Source organism: Empidonax traillii, unplaced genomic scaffold (assembly GCF_003031625.1).
Source record: "Empidonax traillii isolate 1590-97213 ecotype Southwest subspecies unplaced genomic scaffold, ASM303162v1 scaffold190:size869923, whole genome shotgun sequence".
Classification (NCBI taxonomy): domain Eukaryota; kingdom Metazoa; phylum Chordata; class Aves; order Passeriformes; family Tyrannidae; genus Empidonax; species Empidonax traillii.
Genome location: NW_020955383.1, coordinates 620,476 through 638,767, shown reverse-complemented (window position 1 = coordinate 638,767; position 18,292 = coordinate 620,476). Strand labels below are relative to the sequence as shown.

The 18,292-nt window shown below is 42.5% G+C and overlaps 1 protein-coding gene across 3 annotated transcripts in view; it reads left to right on the top strand.

Moving 5' to 3' along the window:
- RCAN2 (regulator of calcineurin 2) overlaps positions 1-16,343 on the top strand; it is a 77,868-nt gene extending 61,525 nt beyond the window's left edge. For all 3 annotated transcript variants that reach the window (XM_027886571.1, XM_027886572.1, XM_027886573.1), the window contains 3 exons: positions 5,675-5,848; positions 8,514-8,685; positions 15,700-16,343. In XM_027886571.1, coding sequence (XP_027742372.1) covers positions 5,675-5,848; positions 8,514-8,685; positions 15,700-15,860 — 507 coding nt within the window. In that variant the 3' untranslated portion in view covers positions 15,861-16,343. The remainder of the gene's footprint in view (positions 1-5,674; positions 5,849-8,513; positions 8,686-15,699) is intronic.
- Positions 16,344-18,292: the final 1,949 nt, after the last annotated feature.

Genomic DNA, 18,292 nt, shown 5'->3' with positions numbered 1-18,292 from the left:
GAAATATTCAACTCTGAGAGATGAGTCTTACAGGAATAATTATATCCAGTGCAGAACTAATTTCAGGAAAAACATATTTCATAATTGTAAATTATGTCTCTTTCCCTATTGTAGTTAGTTCCTTGGAGTATATTTTAATAAATGAACAGGAAAAAATCAAAATAGGGAAAGTGCTTCCTTTGTTTGCTTGCAAAACTCTAGGAAAAACATTAGACTAAAGTTTTAAATCACAGCCATCTCCTAAATCAAATGTGTAACAAGGGTGATAATGAGTGCAAACACACTGAATAATAAAATGTAATTTGGGTTGTGAATTCTAGGGCTCTAATCCAAAGCTCGCTGATGTCTGTGGAAAGGCTTCCATTGATTTGAATTAGGCCTTGGCTTTTGTCCTGAATGAACACAATACCAGTGGAGCTATTCATGAAAGAAATGTTTGGAAATAAATCACAGGAACTTGCTGTGTCAGAACCCAATTCACTTGCTAATTTTGGCAGTCATGTTTTACAATGCTCGTTGTGTCGATACTTTGTCATAGTCCCTCACATGAACTAACTAAATTCCATCTTAAAAAAAAAAAATCATTTGCTGCTGCTGCTGCAATGGAAGGTTCTTTCTGGATCATTACTCTGATGTTTAAAACTTTCTCTAACTTCTAGCCTGAACCTGTTTATGCCAACTGTTTCCACTTGTTTTATGCCAACAGTTTTCTAGTTTCTACTCTACACAGTGTCCTTTGTCCTGATTCTGAACAGTTCTGGTAAACTACTGATGATTGTCCCATCTCCTCTCAGGCTTTGCTTTGTTTTGCTAAATAAGGCAAGAATTTTCATTTCTTATTCAGTGAGTTGTTCATTCATAGAATCGTGGAATGGTTAAAGTTGGGAAAGACTAAGACTTCTAAAAGAGTTCAACCATTAATCCAGCACTGCCATGTTCATCACAAAACCATGTCCCCAGGTGCCACATCCACATGTTTCCTGAACACTTTTAGGGATGGTGACTCCATGGTTGACAAGCTGTTGCAATGCTTGACAACCCTTTCCATGAATAAATTCTTCCTATTAAAACCTCCCCTGGCACAACTTGAGGCCGTTTCCTCTTGTTATGTTGTTTGTTATCTGGGAGAAGAGACTGACTCCCACCTGGCTCCACCCTCCTCTCAAGGAGTTGTAAAGAGCAATAAGGTCCCCCCTGAGCCTCCTTTTCTCCAGGATGAGCCCCCTCAGCTGCTCCTCATCAGACTTTTACTCCGGACCCTTCCCCAGCATTGTTGCCCCTCTCTGGACACGCTCCAGCACCTCTCTGTAACCTTTATCTGAATCTATTCCTGTTTGCCTTAATCTGTTTGGGATGTAGCCAAAAAACCCTGCATTTTTAATGAGGTGCAATAGTGCTCTATATAATTCTGTTAATCCTTTCCTTTACCTTACTGGAAATACTGTTCCAGATATATCCAGTATCTTGTTTGCCTCCTTATGGCTGCAGTTCACTGATCACTGTTATCATGTGATTTACATGTCAAGGTGAGCTCCCATTTAGTGGCAGAAATGGTTTTTAGTCCAGGAGAGCATAGGTTTGCCCTTGTCCTCAGAGGCTTCTAGCTCATGTCTGTCAGTCCAACCCTCATTTCTTCCTTGCATGGTGCTCTGTTTGTCCTCAGCACTCGCTGTCGTAAATGATAACCATCAAGCTTGAGTAATCAGCGGCCTTAATTAGTATGATCCTATTTGTGATAATTTTGTTAATTTAGAAAAAAAATTTCAGAAATTGCTAGAGGTGGTGAGTGAGGGTGATGGGAGCTGACAGAAGGTGACAGGAAAGAAAGAACTAGGGAAAGGTGCCCAGTGTTGGGCACAGGAATGAGATGAAGAGGGGGGCAAGGAGCTTATGAGGGAGAAGTGAGAACTTGATCAAATGAAGGCTCCTCACATTTTCCAGAGCATTAATTGGTCCTCGTGGAGACATACTTGGGGTGGATGAAGACACTCCAAAAATCCCAGAAATAAATGATTAACTCATGACTTTCTGCATTTTGACTTTTTAAGAGTAACATCACTGCTGCTTAACTTTGGACGTCCCTTTTTTTCTCCTAAGTTTTCCAAGTACTCTGAAAGTTTAAAGACTTATTTTCTAAAAGCATTTTAAAAGTACCGAATCCTAAAAGCACTTTAAAAGTCCCAGACTGAGAGGATTATGTGTCTTGAATAATTTATCCACAAAACTTGAAAGGGAGAGAACTTGCTTAGGTCTTTAAAATGTATATGATAAATTTTCTTATAGATTGGAATGACTCTGAAAGACTTTTATCCAGATAAGTACATTCAGCAGTTATTAGAAGTCACAGGCAATAGCAATTAAGGCATAAGGCGTTTCCTGGGAATTAATATGAAGCTGGGAGGAGCTGGGATGGCTCGAGATGCAGCTGAGGGCCATTAAGTTCAGTTGATGATTAATGACCTCTGCTGAGGTCATTATTATTATTATCAGCTGAAAACGCAGAAAAATCCAGATGTAGGAATCTTTTTAACAGGAGTTGCAGTTTCAGTCGGTGCAGTAGAATTGTCCCCACTGTGGATAGACTGCCCTGTATTAATATCAAATAGAGGCTTGATTTTCCTCCTCCCCACGGCATTTTTAGGAGTGTTAATCAAAGCTGGATCTCTAAAGCCGTGCCAGTATCAAATTGAAAAGTAAGCAGAATAAAGTCCATAGTGCTTTACAGTTGTCCCAGTGTGGCAGTGGCATCCAGCACTTAATCAGCTTTTTTTAGAGATATTCCATCTATCCCTTTCAGTGCCTAATGAGAAAGAGTTTCAGGATTGTCCAGGAATGTGCCCAGAACGTTCCTTGTGCTCCCTGTTCTTGGACCCACGTTTGAAATCGTGTCCTACCTTCTTTTGCATCATGTCCCCAACCAAGATCTGGGTTTTGTGTTGTGTTACAAAGGGGGTGGGCACACACCACTGGCTGGTACAGGCAAAATACTGCTGCATCCATACAGGGAGGATCTCTTTCCTAATAAATAGTCACTCATAACAGATACTTCTGGGTGTTCAGACAAGTCCATGCATGGTTTCTTCCATGGTTGGTGGAACTGGTTTTTTTTAATATGATGAATGATTTCATTGTTGACTTGTAGGGAAAGTGAGAGCTACTACAGGGGACTAGGGTATATAAATATAAATACCTTGATATCTCTTATAGAATCATAAAATTGTGTAGGTTGGAGAAGCCTTTAAGATCATCAAGTCCAACTACTAAGCCAGCACTGCCAAGTCCTTGCTAAACCATGTCTATATATGTATTAAAGCTTGTTTACATCAAGATGCTTTTTCAAAATGTACTGAAGAAGTCTGAAATAGGTAACATGGGTGTCATAGAGACATAAGCTTTAAATAATCACTATAATTTGGATTATGTTTCTGTGTGAGTCCTACTTTACAGGGATGCTGGGCTCCTGTCCCTTTCTCTCCCTTTCCCCAGCCCATGTAGCCTGGTCATTGTGAAGGTTGTAGCATCAAAATTCCAAGCAGGACAGGACTGAGATGACTGCTGCTTTTGGCTGACCTTTACACAAATGCCATTGGATGAAGACTTCTGCTCAGGAAAATGGAATTTTTCAAAAATGTCAGCAAAGCAGACAAAAGGCATAGCTCAGGTGGGAAATGTTGACAGTCTGGACATTAGGTGGTATGACTAGACCCACTTGTACAAACCTAGCAGCCTCACACTGTTCTGGGGATAACTGTGTGCCTTTAGTCACCCACAGCCAAACCACAGAGCTCTCGCCTCTCTTTTTTCTTTCCCTTTTCTTTTTTTATTCCTCCAGAGTGTCTCCTGTGGTGAGAGGAAGGGGTGAGTGAGGTCAGGCAGAATGAAATGAAAATCATGAAAGCTTAATAGACCACAGGGAGGTTCCTTTGAAAGGGTGCCAGAGATGGAATATCAGTTATGGGGAAGAAGACCACAGAGTTGGCAGTGAATGAAAGGAGATCTGGTACATGCGCACTGGTGTGTCACAGTCTTTGCCACGGCACTGGTCTGTTTTCCCAGTTAACTCCTAAACAAATGTCTCAGGCTGACAGTAGTTACTCCCCCAGTGCCATTAGTGCTCCCTGATGCAGCTGCACTGTTCTTCAAGATACAATTTTTCTGAGTTCTGAATTCTTTGTTTTGCTTGCAAGCTCAACAGATGAGAACTGAAGTATTGATGAGATTACATAAATTGCATTTTCTTCTTTATCTTCTGCAGTCTTTACCAGTTATTCACTATAAGGATGAGAAATTGTTTTCCTGGATGAAAAGAAAAGAAGTCATATTTTAAAACATGTAAAACCATACTGCCTGCAGAGATAGCAAAGAAAACATGGAATCACAAAATGGTTTGCGTTGGAAGGGACATTAAAGATCATCTAGTTTCAACCCTGCTGCCATGGGCAAGGACACCTTCCACTAGACCAGGTTGCTCCAAGCCCCACCCAGCCTGGCCTTGAGCACGCCCTGGGATGGGGCAGCCACATCAGGTTATTGTAATCATACATTAGGTTATTGTAATTATACAAGCCCCTGACATAATAGCCCTCGGTGTATGAAATGGTGTTGCAAATCATCTCAAACACTGGATTTTCTTCAGGATAAAGCAGTCGTAAGAGAAAGGGCTTTGCTCTGGCTGATTGTCCGTCTTCTAAGACTTCAGATCTTGGCTGCAGTAGTTAAAATGCTTGGAACTGATGTGCGACTCAGTGGATGACAGTCTGAAAGCTGGGTAAATACAGAGGCTGGACTAAATGATAACTGCCCCCTCTTTCACCCTTAATATTTTATGAATCTGTACTTGTGTGAATGAAAAGACACTTGCAAGTGCCAGAATCGATTTAAGGATTTTGCTGGTTTTTGGGTGGTGTGGAACTAGTCCTCTGTGTGCTCACAGCTTATAGAGAAATCACAGAGGGTCTGAGCCTCCCAGGCTACCATCGTACCTTGAATTTCTGTTCGCCTCCAGGTCCATGGATGTGGTACACTTCAGGCCTTTCTTTTACAATGTTGAAATATTCATATTTTTGTCATGTGCTTTTGAAAGTGTTTCTACAGCCTGAAATTTGTCTTTGGGACAGGTCACTGCTTTCAGTTACCCAATTTGATTCTCAAATGCCACAGGAGATCTCAAGGAATGATTGTGTTTCTGCACTAAGTATTTAAATGACAAAACATCCAGAAAAAACATCTCATGCAATACAAAATGACACTGCAGGGCTGATGTGGATGTAACCCTCAGTTTCAGCCTTTCTCTGCTGACTCCATTGTAGTTCAGCACAATGGTTGCTTCTGTAGAGATGAGCCCACAGTTGTCTGGTGTTTTCAGTCATGTGCCCTTTTCAGCTTCATTTCATGTGTCACTGTCGCAGTTTTCCTCAATTTCTACGAGAAGCTCAGTAGCTGCTGGGTTCTCAGTTCGAAGTCTTCTTCCCCCAAACTTTTTGCAGAGTCCAGCACTACTACTCCTCAGTTTCTTTTCACAGAGCTTTTGTTACTCTATGGACGCCTGCCCCCAAAGGCCACAGTCTGAAACCTCCTGGTTAAATGGTTGTCAAGTTCCACATTCTCCTTTGGCGCAGGCTGGTGTGACAGAGCACGAAATTATTCTTCAGCATTGTTTCTTTTTAATTTGCAGGAGAAATTCGAAGGCTTGTTCCGTGCCTATGATGAGTGTGTGACATTCCAGCTGTTCAAAAGCTTCAGGCGCGTGCGGATAAATTTTAGCAGTCCCAAATCAGCTGCTCGTGCCAGGATAGAGCTGCATGAAACACAGTTCCGAGGGAAGAAGTTAAAGTTGTATTTTGCACAGGTAATGAAATCTGGAATCTACTTCTGTTAGTGACAAGCTTTTATAGAAATATTGTGCAATAACACTGAATAAAAGTAATAAAGGTTTCTCCCATGCCCAATCTCTCCGCTGAAAGATTACTCAAACCTCCTTATGTTGACTGAGCTGTACCTGCCCTGAGGGTTTGCAGTAAATTTAAAGGGCCACTTAGGACTAAAGTTGCTTATTCAACACACAGAATTACATAGCTTAGAGGTGATTTACAACCATGGGTGTTGTCTACAGGTAACTCTCTAAACTAACCATAAAAAAAGCGCTAATGTAAAGAATCCAAATGAATAATAATTAAAACAAAAAGCCAGATTACTTATTTGACTGCAAACCTGAGCCACAGTCAGGTTTCCTTCTGCCTTTTGTTTTTTTTTTTCCTTACTGAATACATGAATTACAAATATTGAATTCTCTAGAAAGAATTTATTAAGTTCAAGTAAAAGGAAGAAGGTAGGGGAAGAACAACACTCCCAGCCTGGGGGCACAGGTGATTATATATCCATCTGTTGAAAGTTTTAGGTGGGGGTTCAGTTCTCCTTGGACAAGGGAGAGAGAACACAGACTTCCCACAGCCTGGGTGGGTAATAGGCCCCAGCCAGCACACAGAAAGGTGTGGGAGGTTGAGAACCCAACCACTGCCTCTTCTGAATGCATTTTAATGAACTGCTGTGGCCACTGTGGCATGTGAGATACCCACTAGTGTCTATGAGCAATGTAAGTGTGCTTTGGGCTGCCAGATTGGCCCTTCAGAGGTCTGATATTAAGGGCTGACTTGTTTGAATGTATCAGGCAAACGCAAGAGGCTGTTAAATTGTGATCCTCTTCATCCTGGTCAAAATAGAAGCTGTTTTGAGCCTTGGCAGGAGATGAGTTCAGAATATCTTACAGTTGGATTTAGGTGTTGAGAATCTGCCTCAATCCCTTTTTATATGCCTTAATCTTTTAGATCTAGCTCTGGGTTTTTTTTCTGAGAGGTTTCAAAACTTGCAGTTAAGCAGATCTGAGAACCATTTCACTCTTACTGCACAATCAAGAGGTTAATTGGAAACTTGGGATAACAAGAAAAAGAAAAATGTGCACAATCGTGATTAGTCTCCCTATCTAAGCTGATTTCCTGCAGAGCCATTCTGGTATCTGCACTGTGCTCTCCAGTACACTCAGTCTTAAGAGAGCTTATTAATCATGTCCAGGGAGGAAGATGTGGAAGCAGCAGAGTGTCTGAGGCAGTGTATGCCCTGAGCCAGGCTGAAGAACCACTTTGTGTTGGGGAACATGATGTTGAGAGACCCAGACTGGCTCTTTGCAAACCCATTCTGGAATGGCGGGGTTGCCAGCACCCTGATGCATTTGCTGTCACAAAAATACAGTTTATTGCTCTGGGCTCGAGGTGCTTGTAACCTTAGTCATGTATGGCTGTAGTATAATTCATTTGTGCTGAGGCTTCTCTAACATAAAAGAAAAGATCAGGAATTAAACTAGATAATTTAAGATGAAAATAAGAACATTCAGTTGCAAATTACTAAGGAACATGATAGATTCCTTTATCACGTCAACTAAAGAAATGAAATATTTAGAAACCTTTCTGAAGTTACTTATAAGGCCTTGGTGCAGGAGTTAGTGGTTTCTTGTGTAATGTCTGTTTTCATTTAGGCATTTAGACCAGGAGATCACAACAGTATCTTTTCAGCCTCAGAAATCTCTGAACTAGCAGCTGTGGATACCAAAGCTTTGTACTTATCCTGGGAGAAGGTATACAATAGGCACAAACAGAGTAGCTGTGCTGATATAACAGCCCCCCACCGTGCATTTACTGCAGAGGCACCATCTGTAAGGCTGAGATGAAACTCATCTCCAGGCCTTCTCTGCTGAGACTGACGTTGAAACCCTGCCTGGGTGGCATTTGGGATTGGAAGTGTGTGGTTTGAGTAATCATTCCATTTAGCCATCCTATGTGGATGAAAAGCTGGACATGACCTGGCAATGTGCGCTGGCAGCCCAGACAGCCAACTGTGTCCTGGGCTGTATAAAGGGAACAGTGACCAGCAGGAAGAAGAGAGGGATTCTTCCCCTCTACTCTGCCCTCGTGAGACCCCACCTGGAGTGCTGCATCCAGCTCTGGGGTCCTCAGCACAGGAAGGACCAGGGCTTGTTTGGAGTAGGTCTGGAGGAGGGACACAAGGGTGATCACTGGGCTGGAGTACCTCTGCTATGGAGACAGGCTAAAAGAGATGTGGTTATTCAGCCAGGGGAAGAGAAGGCTCCAGGGAGACCTTATTGTGGCTTTTCAGTACTTGAAGGTGGCCTATGAGAAAGATGGGGACAAATCTTTTATTGCAATAGGACAAGGGGGTGTAGTTTTGAACTGAAAGAGAGCAGATTTAGACTAGATATAAGGAAAAGTTCTTTTACAGTAAGAGTGGTGAAACACTGGCACAGATTACCCAGAGAAGTTGTGGATGTCCCATCCCTGGAAACAGTCAAGGTTGGACAGGGCTCTGAGCAAACTGATCTAGATGTAGATGTGCCTGTTCATTGCAGGAGGGTTGGACGAGATAATCTCTAAAGGTCCATTCCAGCCCAAACCATTCTGTGATTCTACCCTGTACTAAACAATGTCTTTTGTTATGCTTTAAAGATTCAGACCTCTGAGACAGATGGAGACAAGCTTCATTTGGCACCACCACAGCCTGCAAAACAGTTTCTCATCTCGCCTCCAGCCTCCCCACCTGTAGGGTGGCAACCAATAGACGATGCAACACCTGTCATCAACTACGACCTCCTTTATGCAGTTTCCAAGCTTGGACCAGGTAAGCTTGTGGCCCTTGAGTGAAAATGCGTCAGAAAAAGAAGGCAAGAAATATCAGCATAGATAATAGCTGTAGAGGGAGTTGGCATGAAGTCTGTAAGTCACATTAAAGCTTTGGATTTAAGCTGATGGATGTCAGCTGGTTCTCTTCTCAGAATGAGTTTTGCCATAGGTATGTACAGAATTGTGTGTTTTCTGCAGCTTGTGAGTGTTGTTGGGTTGAACAGCAGATCAAAGCTTGCTTCCAGAATTTATTGTGCTGAGGTTTGTGCTTAAATGAGACAATTGATGGTTTAGGTGGAGGCTGGACAAATGCTCTACAGTGAACTTGAGGAGTTTTTAAATGACATCTGCTTGGTACTGCATTCCAAGATGCAGATACCTCATCAAATGTTTAGGCATTACAGTACCTCCACTGGAGTGGAGAATCTCTCACATTAACAAGTTTGTCAAAAGAGAATACCCTTCCCCAGTCCCAGCAAGATTACTTTGTTAGGAATGCTCATTTTTTGCTGAAAACTGTATACGGGTAGAATGGGATAAATTGTAGCCTCTGTTAACATAGAATAGATGTCAATGGGTAATGCAGACAAGCTTTCTTCTGTCTTCCCATCTTCAGCTGATGCCAGTAATGAAAGATATCTGGGATTTTCAAACAGTGCTTTCCCTTAGGAAATGCTCATCTGATGAAACCAAAACTTTTCATAGGAGAGGGTTACTTTTGATTTAAGTAAGTTATCTTTACAAATTATTTTCTTTCAAAGCTGTTAAAGGATACTCTTCTAAAAATTTCAAAGTGGAAAAGGTTCCAGGTTCAGGTCTAAGCAGTATTGTTTAGAAATTAATCCAATTTACTTTCACAAACCACAAGGAAAAAATAGCTTATTAAATTATGTTCACACCAAAATAAAACACTTCACATCCAATCTAATAACAATTGGAGGGGTGAGCTCATGAAAATTTAGCAATTTATTTTTGAAATTCTTGTGGGATGAGAGAATTGTTTTCTCCCCAGCTGTACTGGAGATGTCTGCTTGCTCACTCTGAGAGCAGCTTCCACTTGCAGACATCTTATCACTGGGGCTCTTGTACAACTGCACCAGAGTAACCTGAGCTGGAGCGCGTGGGGTGCAGGAAGATGTTTCATGATTCACAAGGTTTGCTGGAGTATCTCCTATCTTTTTCACATGGGATCCTTCACAGTGGGAAAATAAATATCAGGAGAGCGTCAGAGATTCCTGTGGTTTATTCCCCTTCATCAGGAAAGCCCATAGAAAAAGGCAATGAGGTGTAATGCTTTGTACTATACAGCATATTATTATTTCCAGAATTGATACTTTGCTTCTAAACTGCTGAATAAAAGAAAAACAGAAACCTTTTTTTTCCTTCCTTTTGATGCAGCAGTGTTATAAATGGAAACATGTAAACGAATTCCCGAGCTAGCTGGGTAATAAATCAATTCCTGTTCTGGAGCAGTGGAATGTGAAATATCACTCATTGTCCCACACTCTGGGACAGCTTTGCGTGAAGGTCAAATTCACCCGGATTTAAGGAGCCTGCAGGGAGCAATATGAAAAGTCACTGTGTGCTCTCTTCTTTCTATTTTTAGCACTCGTTAGAGGGATCAATTTTAGTTAACTGCAGCGGCGGGTTTAAAATAGTGTTGCTGTTCTCAGTTTGTACATTTACTATGTTTAGAATTTCATTGAAAAACAAATCCCACCGACACTCATTTCTTGGTATTGCAGCAGTAAAGATATACTGCTGGGAATCAAATAGCACTGGTAGCTGCAGCAAAGGGAGATTTTTTTTTTTTTCATTTAAAAACACAGTTAAAAAATGTAACTATGGCTTATCAGCTATCGAAAAATACTGGCACAGTTGTTCACAGAACTGTGAATGTTAGAGCCTGACTTCCAGGTCTTTAACTTGTGAGGAATCTTTGCAGCGTTAAATCTAGCGATTTGGTAAAATAAATATGCAAGGACCAGGAAAACTCATGGGAGCTTGTAAACAGCGAATAGTGTCTTTGTATGTCCTCGGCACAAGGTGAGTTTTACTGACCTACTTCGCTGGGATTGCAAGATGCACCACTTGGACACGCTCCTTTCCCATTCCATGAATACAGGTCACCTCCTGTCACAGCATGCTGCTGTAATCATCACAGCCACAAAATTAGAGACCAGAACTGTCCCTGACTGCAAAACACTGGGAGATTTGCTCCAGGGTATAATGAATATGTAAGAAGTGAGTTAAAATATTTGCTGTGTGCCCTCCTTTTCCAAGCTCAGTTTTGGGACAGGTGTTTTTGCTGCAGCAGTGACCGACTGGCATCTCAGGGATCTAACAGAACAGGTTTCTTCCTGCTGTACTCAAAAGGAAGCTGTGTTTTGGTCCTTTCACTTTAAATTGAGATCAGTGAGGGTGCATTTACTCTTAGGGAAGATCGTGGCATATTTAATTAAGAACCTGGTTGATTGATGTATATTCTCACTTTCTGCAGATGCAGAAATTAGGCTTTAAATGAGGCGTGAACGGAATGCCGTAGATCAGTCAGAGCCAGGAACTGTGACTGTGCTTGGTGCTGACCACCAGCCTACAATTTTTTCAATATATTGCAAATAAAGAAGTGTGAGCATTAATCAGTTTGATGGAAAATGTTCCCACTGTCAAGAGAACTTCCAGATTTGAAATGCCAGTGTAGACTCAAAGCCATTGTGCTGAGCTGGGGTGGTTGGCTGGCTGTTTGCCTGGCAGGTCCATGTTGTATCCTTGTCTGTCCTGACTTGGACCTAACCTTTTCCTGCAGGAATGCTTGCAACCTACCAAGCTGTTGTGTAGTCTAGGCCCTCATGTCTTTTCCATAAAATTTTATAAGGTCTTAGTTTCAATCCACCATGGAAGACCAGAAATAATTTTGTATGAGAAATGCTTGTAGGGGGGGGAAGGGGGAATATCCAGGTCCAAACTGTATCTACAGCACAGCTGTTCCTCTCAAAGGAAAGGCAGCTGTTTGCTGTGCCAATTATTACTGCAGTGATCTACAAATCACCTAAAATACATTTTTCACATTACAAAAGCACCATTCTGAGGTGTCACAGAAAGCGGCTCTTGAGTCCACAGTGGTAGCCCTTGGGACACAAAGGAGACCCAGCAGCTGTCTGTGCCATTTGGCTGTTTCACTCAGAAGTAGCTGTTCCTTCTGTGCTCTAGTTGGGCTTCTTGGGGAGGATGCATAGCTCTTGCCCCTACCCCACCCTGTGTTTGGCTCACCTTTCTTCAGGGAAGGGGAAAACAGGAGAGAGCAGGACCCTGCCCAGGAAATGCCCCCCACACGGATTTCAAACCATGTCTCGCACAGCAAATTTTCTGTCCTCAGATGTTTTCAAACTCTCATGTTTGTTCTCACTAATTCAAAGGAAAGCCTAAATACTTTATATGACTCCCAGAGAGGACTAAAAGAGGATGGAGGGGCAAACAAATGGTGATAGATAGGAGGTCTGTCCTTCCTCTCCCTGCTGTTCTGTGGCTGCTTAGGCCCTTCCTTCCCTTACCAGGGGCAGGGTACAGGGCAGTTGGTGGGTGGAGAAAACTTTCCCTCTGGTCAGGAGAGGAGGGTGCCCTGCTCCTGTAACAACATCAGGAATGGGCTTCCAGGGAGCAGCATGTGGCACATCCATGGTATAGAGGTATTTTGTGGGATGGACTGTAGCTCTTCCGTCATGAACGTGCACCCAGACAAAGGACCGCCTTGTTATTTGCACCCAAGTATTTGTAACATACTTGGATGAAGGGACTATAAGTGGAAGGTATTTTTATGATGCTAATGCCACATTTAACGTGGAATGGGCAGCTCTGAACCCATTAACCTTCGCTCATGAGTCTGAATCAGGGATGAGGTAGCTACACAGTATCATTACCATTTGCTCATTATTCATTAGGTTTATGAGCATTGTCCTTGCTGGACAAAAGGGCCTCATTAGGCAGGAGCTGCACCATCAATGAAAGGTCACAGTATTGATTCTCAAAGGGACAGAAAATCCCATGCCATTATTTTTAATTCTGAAATGCCATAAGTTGTTGTTGTGCTGTTCCTGTGGTCATCTTCCTTGCGTCACCTGAGGCTGCAGGTTTGCTCATGGTTCATGTGGTCACCAAAGGCCGGGCCCAGTGACATAAAATAAGCTGTACTTTTTGTTGAATGGGGAAACTTCAAATTCTTATTGTTTTTCTCATATGAAGCAAATGAATAAAGGAACACCACTGCTTTTTTTTAGAGGTTTGTCAGAAACATTTTCTGACAAATCTGTGTGGTGGAGATACCTCAGCTTAATTCTTCCTCGCGTTATATCCTGAAGGCAGATATTAGATGTTCAAGTATATTTGATAAATTTGGTGGTATTTTTATATTAGCAAATTTATGTGAGTTACCACTGCTATCTCATCTTATGTGAATATTTAAACTTATTATTAAAGGATAGAGATAGGCAAAGATTGCTGAAGGAGAAAAACCCCTCTCCCCAGGAATCCTTTGTCTTAGCCTCTTAAGAGTTCTTTGGGTGAGTGGGAGTGGTAGGAGCATGGGGCAACGGAGGACCTGAGAACACGAAGGAGACCACATCAGAGACAGCTGGATGAGATCACTGGACAAATGCTGGACTGGTATTAGCTACAGAAGCTCATGGTGACTTTTAACTATGCTGACTCGACTTGGGACAACGTAGGTCTTGTAAACATGACTCAATGGCAGTGACTCAACCATTGCTTCAGTAGTTGAACTGCTGCAAATTCATTTTTTTTAAATTATGCTGGAGATGATGTTTAAGAGGAAAGAAAAAAAAACACATAGAAAAAGCAGAAGAGAAGGTCTAATCTGGCTGTATCTATCAGATTTTTATTTTGTATTTACCACCTCAGTGTATTTTTGCAAACAGTGGTTACATTCTGGAACAAGATGCAGCTGTACAAAAGTCCCAGAGTTACTGTTGCCCTGTTCCTAGCTCATCCATGAAAAGGTTTTGTGCCGTTTGAGCCACAGTTCTGCAGGCCTGAATAATCCTGAGTACAGAACAGAGTCTGCAGCTCATTTATGCTCAGAAATAACTCTATGCCTTAAAAACCTAATTTACAAGTACATCACATTTTGGTTTGCAAAGTGACATTAATTGCTGCTGCAGTTACTCGTGCCAGAGGCATCTGAATTTTTTTTTTCTCATGTCTGTACTTATTTCCACTATTCTTTTTCAGTAGAATGGGTCCTTCTGGGAAGGATTTGAGCAGTAAAAGAATGTGGCATTTGAACTGGGATTATTGCCTTTTAAGAGGGCAGTGAATCTGATTTACTCGGCGGTGCTGGTGTAGGAGGACAAGCCCAGCGCTGCGTGTTTGTGGCACTGCAGAGCTGCCTGTCGCTGACAGTGACCAATGCAGCCCTCGGTGCTGGATGGCAGCATTGACGTCAGCCCAGAGCTGAGAAATTAGCTGAAGCCCGCAGGGAAAATGGGCAAAGAAAAACCATATAATTTCTCAATGCAGCACAACCGAGCTATTTCTCTTTTTTATATTTTAGCCTATCAGCAAGACCTGTAATGCTTTGCTCAATTTGGATTCAGAGGAAAGGTTGCCAAAAATAGAGCAGTTAAATGTCAACATTAATGGTATCACAGCAGTGAAATATTTCTCACAGCAAGATGCCTGACTTATAGCTATTATTCACTAGTTGCCTCCTATTTTTTAGGCAAAAATACAGCATGTCCTCTAGTCTCAAGCCACCCAGGCTTATTTGGACCAGGAATTTGCCAGCATAAATAGCACACGAGCGCAGTTGCAGAACTGCGTGTGCTAATGCAGGGCCAAACCTGCAACCCCTTCCTCACGTGAACGACTCTGCCACAAAGTGGCTCACAAATAAATATCCAAATTAGTACCACGAGCAAACTGTAAGTGCTTTGAGGCAGGAACTGCCATTTGCTTCCGTCATGCAACACCTGGCACTGCCGGGTTCTGGTTGTGCCGCAGCATTTAGGAGCTGCTGTGGCACAAACAGAAGTCAGCCGGGTGTACTGGGACCTCTCCTTCCTCACCTCTGAACATTTTGCAGGGAATGTTTTCTTCTTTACAGTGTTGAATTAATTCCTAGCATTTTTTAATAACCAATGCCTACTTGTATTCCTTGCACAATCCAAAACACACGTAGTGCCAGCAAGCTGAATGCCGGACAGAAAGTCCTATGTCTGATCCTTTGTCTGCTTTTGGACTCTGGCAGGAAACCACCCAAGACATGTTCATCTTCCTTGCAGGAGTACTGGGTGAAGACTTAAATAAGGAATGTAGATAGTTACAAAATTTAATGTACTATTTAAGCATTTAGCCTGCTAGTGAGCATTGGCAGACTGTGCTCTAATCTCATCTGCAGAGACACAATTTGTTACAGTCCCAGCTAAAGAGCTTTGAAACTCAAAATCCGTCTGGAGCAGAGATGCATATTTTTTTATTTCTGGAGAAATTAGATCAAGTGTTGAAGTCTGTCTGAGGGCAACAAGTTGCAGAATCCAGTGGACTTTAAATGTGGCTAAAGCCACCCTAAACTGAAGGAAAACGACAACAACAATATAGAACAGCCCCAACCCAAAAGGTGTGACGTGGCTTCACACCAAAGGTTTGATAGGTTGAGTTCTAGTTCCTCTTCTTAACCATGAACTTCTGTGTTCTTTCTCTTCTTCCTACTTTGTGGGTTTATTTCACTGCTGTCAGCACCAATATTTGTGCAAAGCACCATTACAGACACCAGGGTGCAATGTATTTTATCATGCCTTACAGACCAATGCAGGATCCTGAGGAGCTGTAGTGACAGCTGACAGAGCCCAACCCTGCTGGCCCTCACCTGTATTTAGGAGCAGCACGCACTCACCTGCCCTATCCAGGTGCAGGACTATTTTGCAGTCCAGGAGTGCCACGGCCTGTGTTGCTGCCCGGACTGCCAGCTTTTGATACCACTGTTTTTCTCTGCTTCCAGGAGAGAAATACGAGCTGCACGCGGGAACAGAGTCCACTCCCAGTGTGGTAGTGCACGTCTGCGACAGCGACATGGAAGACGACGAGGACCCAAAGAATTCTCCAAAGCCAAAAATCATTCAAACTCGACGCCCTGGTCTGCCGCCGCCTGTATCTAACTGAGCCTCTCCGGCAGAAGCAGCACTTCTCTCCTCCAGCACAGCTCTTGGTTTTTGTTTGCTTTGTTCTGTTCAAAGGCAGCCATTGCCTTCTGAGTACCGGGACATTAAGGTCATTGAAACCCCTTCACAGTAATCAAGCCTATGTAACAAAAGGGCTAGGAAAAAGATCTTTGTACATGTAACCATATCACACCAACTAATAGGTCTAGCTGGAAAGGGCAAAACTAGGCAGAAGAAACGAGGGAGGGTTTCAGTCTGAGGATGTTTTCGCAGCTCTAATTTGCATGCTGAAACATCACTACCAGAGAGACGGTTCAGGGTGGAAATTAGACTGATATCAGGCTTGATATTCAAGCTCCCAGGATACTTGCTACTGCCCTTCATCAAGCAGCCTGCTCCTCTGCCCTCCTCACTTTCCACCAGAGAGGTTTTTTTCCCTTTTTCTTTTATTTTTTTTAAAGGGGGTATGTGTGGTTTTTTTTTAATCGACTAGCAGCTTTGTGGCCTTTTCATCCCCCTGGAATTTTCTGTGAGGAACACTATCTTTGCAATATTTTTAGAAACAGCAGAAAGCCACCCTCTTCCACCAGCAGCTGTAGAGAACACTGGTCTGTCATTGTGGCAGGGATGTGAGACAGAGCTCCCTGGGCTCAGGGGAGAGGTAGCAGCTTGCTGGAGGGTCTGGTGTCTGTCAGTCCTTCTCTCTGAGGAGGAGGGAGCCAGAATATCAACAGGGATTGTCAGTTTGTCTTCCATCAAGGTATGAGTAGTACTTCTCTCTGAGTCTGAGGAAGAGAAGCTGACTGACTGCTCATTTAGGATGGGATTCCTTGCTCTCTGTCATAGCTGTAAGTTCCAGTAATGATACAGGCTGAATGCTTTCCTAGTGGTGTGGTGAATAGCCCTGAAACTGTCAGTAATTACGTGTACATCTCTAATATTCAGCCCTTTTCCCTTCCTACTTCCCGTGCTTCAAAGCCGTTTTTGAGCTGTATGCAGTTTGGGTTTGTGGAGGTGAGGAGAGGTTAGTTGGAGTTCTTTTGTTGTTGTTTTTTTTTTTTCCTTCTCTTTTTTTAGGCCAAAGAAAACAGGACCATAATTACACACTTGAAATTAGACTGCATGCAACTGAATCCCCTTTTTTCACTCTGTCCTGCATGTTTCTTTCACTTGCAGTATATACTGGGTTACAAAAACTGTTCTGTGTTTGCATCATGGCTGACAGCAGACAGATCCCGGATTCCCTGTCTGGCAGATCTTCCATGATGATTTATTTTTTTAATGCGTACTTGTCATTTTGAGAACATATTTTCTAGACATTTGAGCTCAGATTTTGCATATATTTAAGCATGCGCTTAATTTATGCACATGAGTAGTTCCACTGAAATTAATACTGCAGAAACTGAGCGAATGTGTAAGGTACGGTGGGATTTTTAAGCTAATTAGCTGCAGCTGTACTCCCCAAAGTGACTCTGAAATGGCACAGCGAGATTCCACGGTTTAAAATCCTTTGCAGGTTAAAATAAGTAAATACATCTTGGAAGCTCCTTCTAGGGTCTGAAAAGTCAGCTTAGGTTCTGTAGTCGAGATTTTTTTGTCATAAAACCTAACGATCTGGTTTCTGAGGGAGGGTTCCATCGCACCCTTAACTAGCAGCAAGGCTACAAAGCTTCAGCAGAGTCAAGTTCCCCTTGCTGCGGTCTTGGCTCAGCAGCACTTCCAGGACAAGAAGAGTGTTGCTCTGTCAGTGAGGACAGGAGATGGCATTCACAATGTGCATGGTGAGGATGTTCTGAGAATGAGGACTTGTCATTCTCATATAGTTCATTCTCTGACCACCACAGCCCCCTGATGTTCCTGATGAGATACAGTGCTTTACTTAGCATATATCTATAATGTGATACTTGTTACTGCATTATGGACATCGTGGTGTGTGTGTGTGTGTGTGTGTCACATTGATAGAAGCACATTAACTACAGCAGAGACTGAACAGAAAATGGGGCTTTAATATCCTCATGATGACTGTGTAAAGTTTTCTTAAAGTAACTCCTTAGAGGTTTCACTTCAATTATTTTTTCAGTGATGTATTTAGAATTGGTTTAAGTAAACAAATTGTCACTCACAGCCCTGCGGCTGTACCCTGATGTTCTTGTTGAAAACAGGATCATCATAGGCCCCACACGGTATTTCAGGAGTAACACCACTGGCTTTTTTGAGAACACACAGAATGCTGAAGTACTTGGGGTTTAGACCAGTATAAACAGGGACAGTAAGATATAAACAGGGACAGTAAGATTTAAACACGTAAGTGATCAGAGATCATCACCAATCAAAGTGATGCTCCGGATTTTTTTACAGTCAAGACTGTTGGAGGCTGAATCTTGTCCTTGTATCCATGCTCTCAGACTTGGTTCTGAACCAAGGACTTTGGCC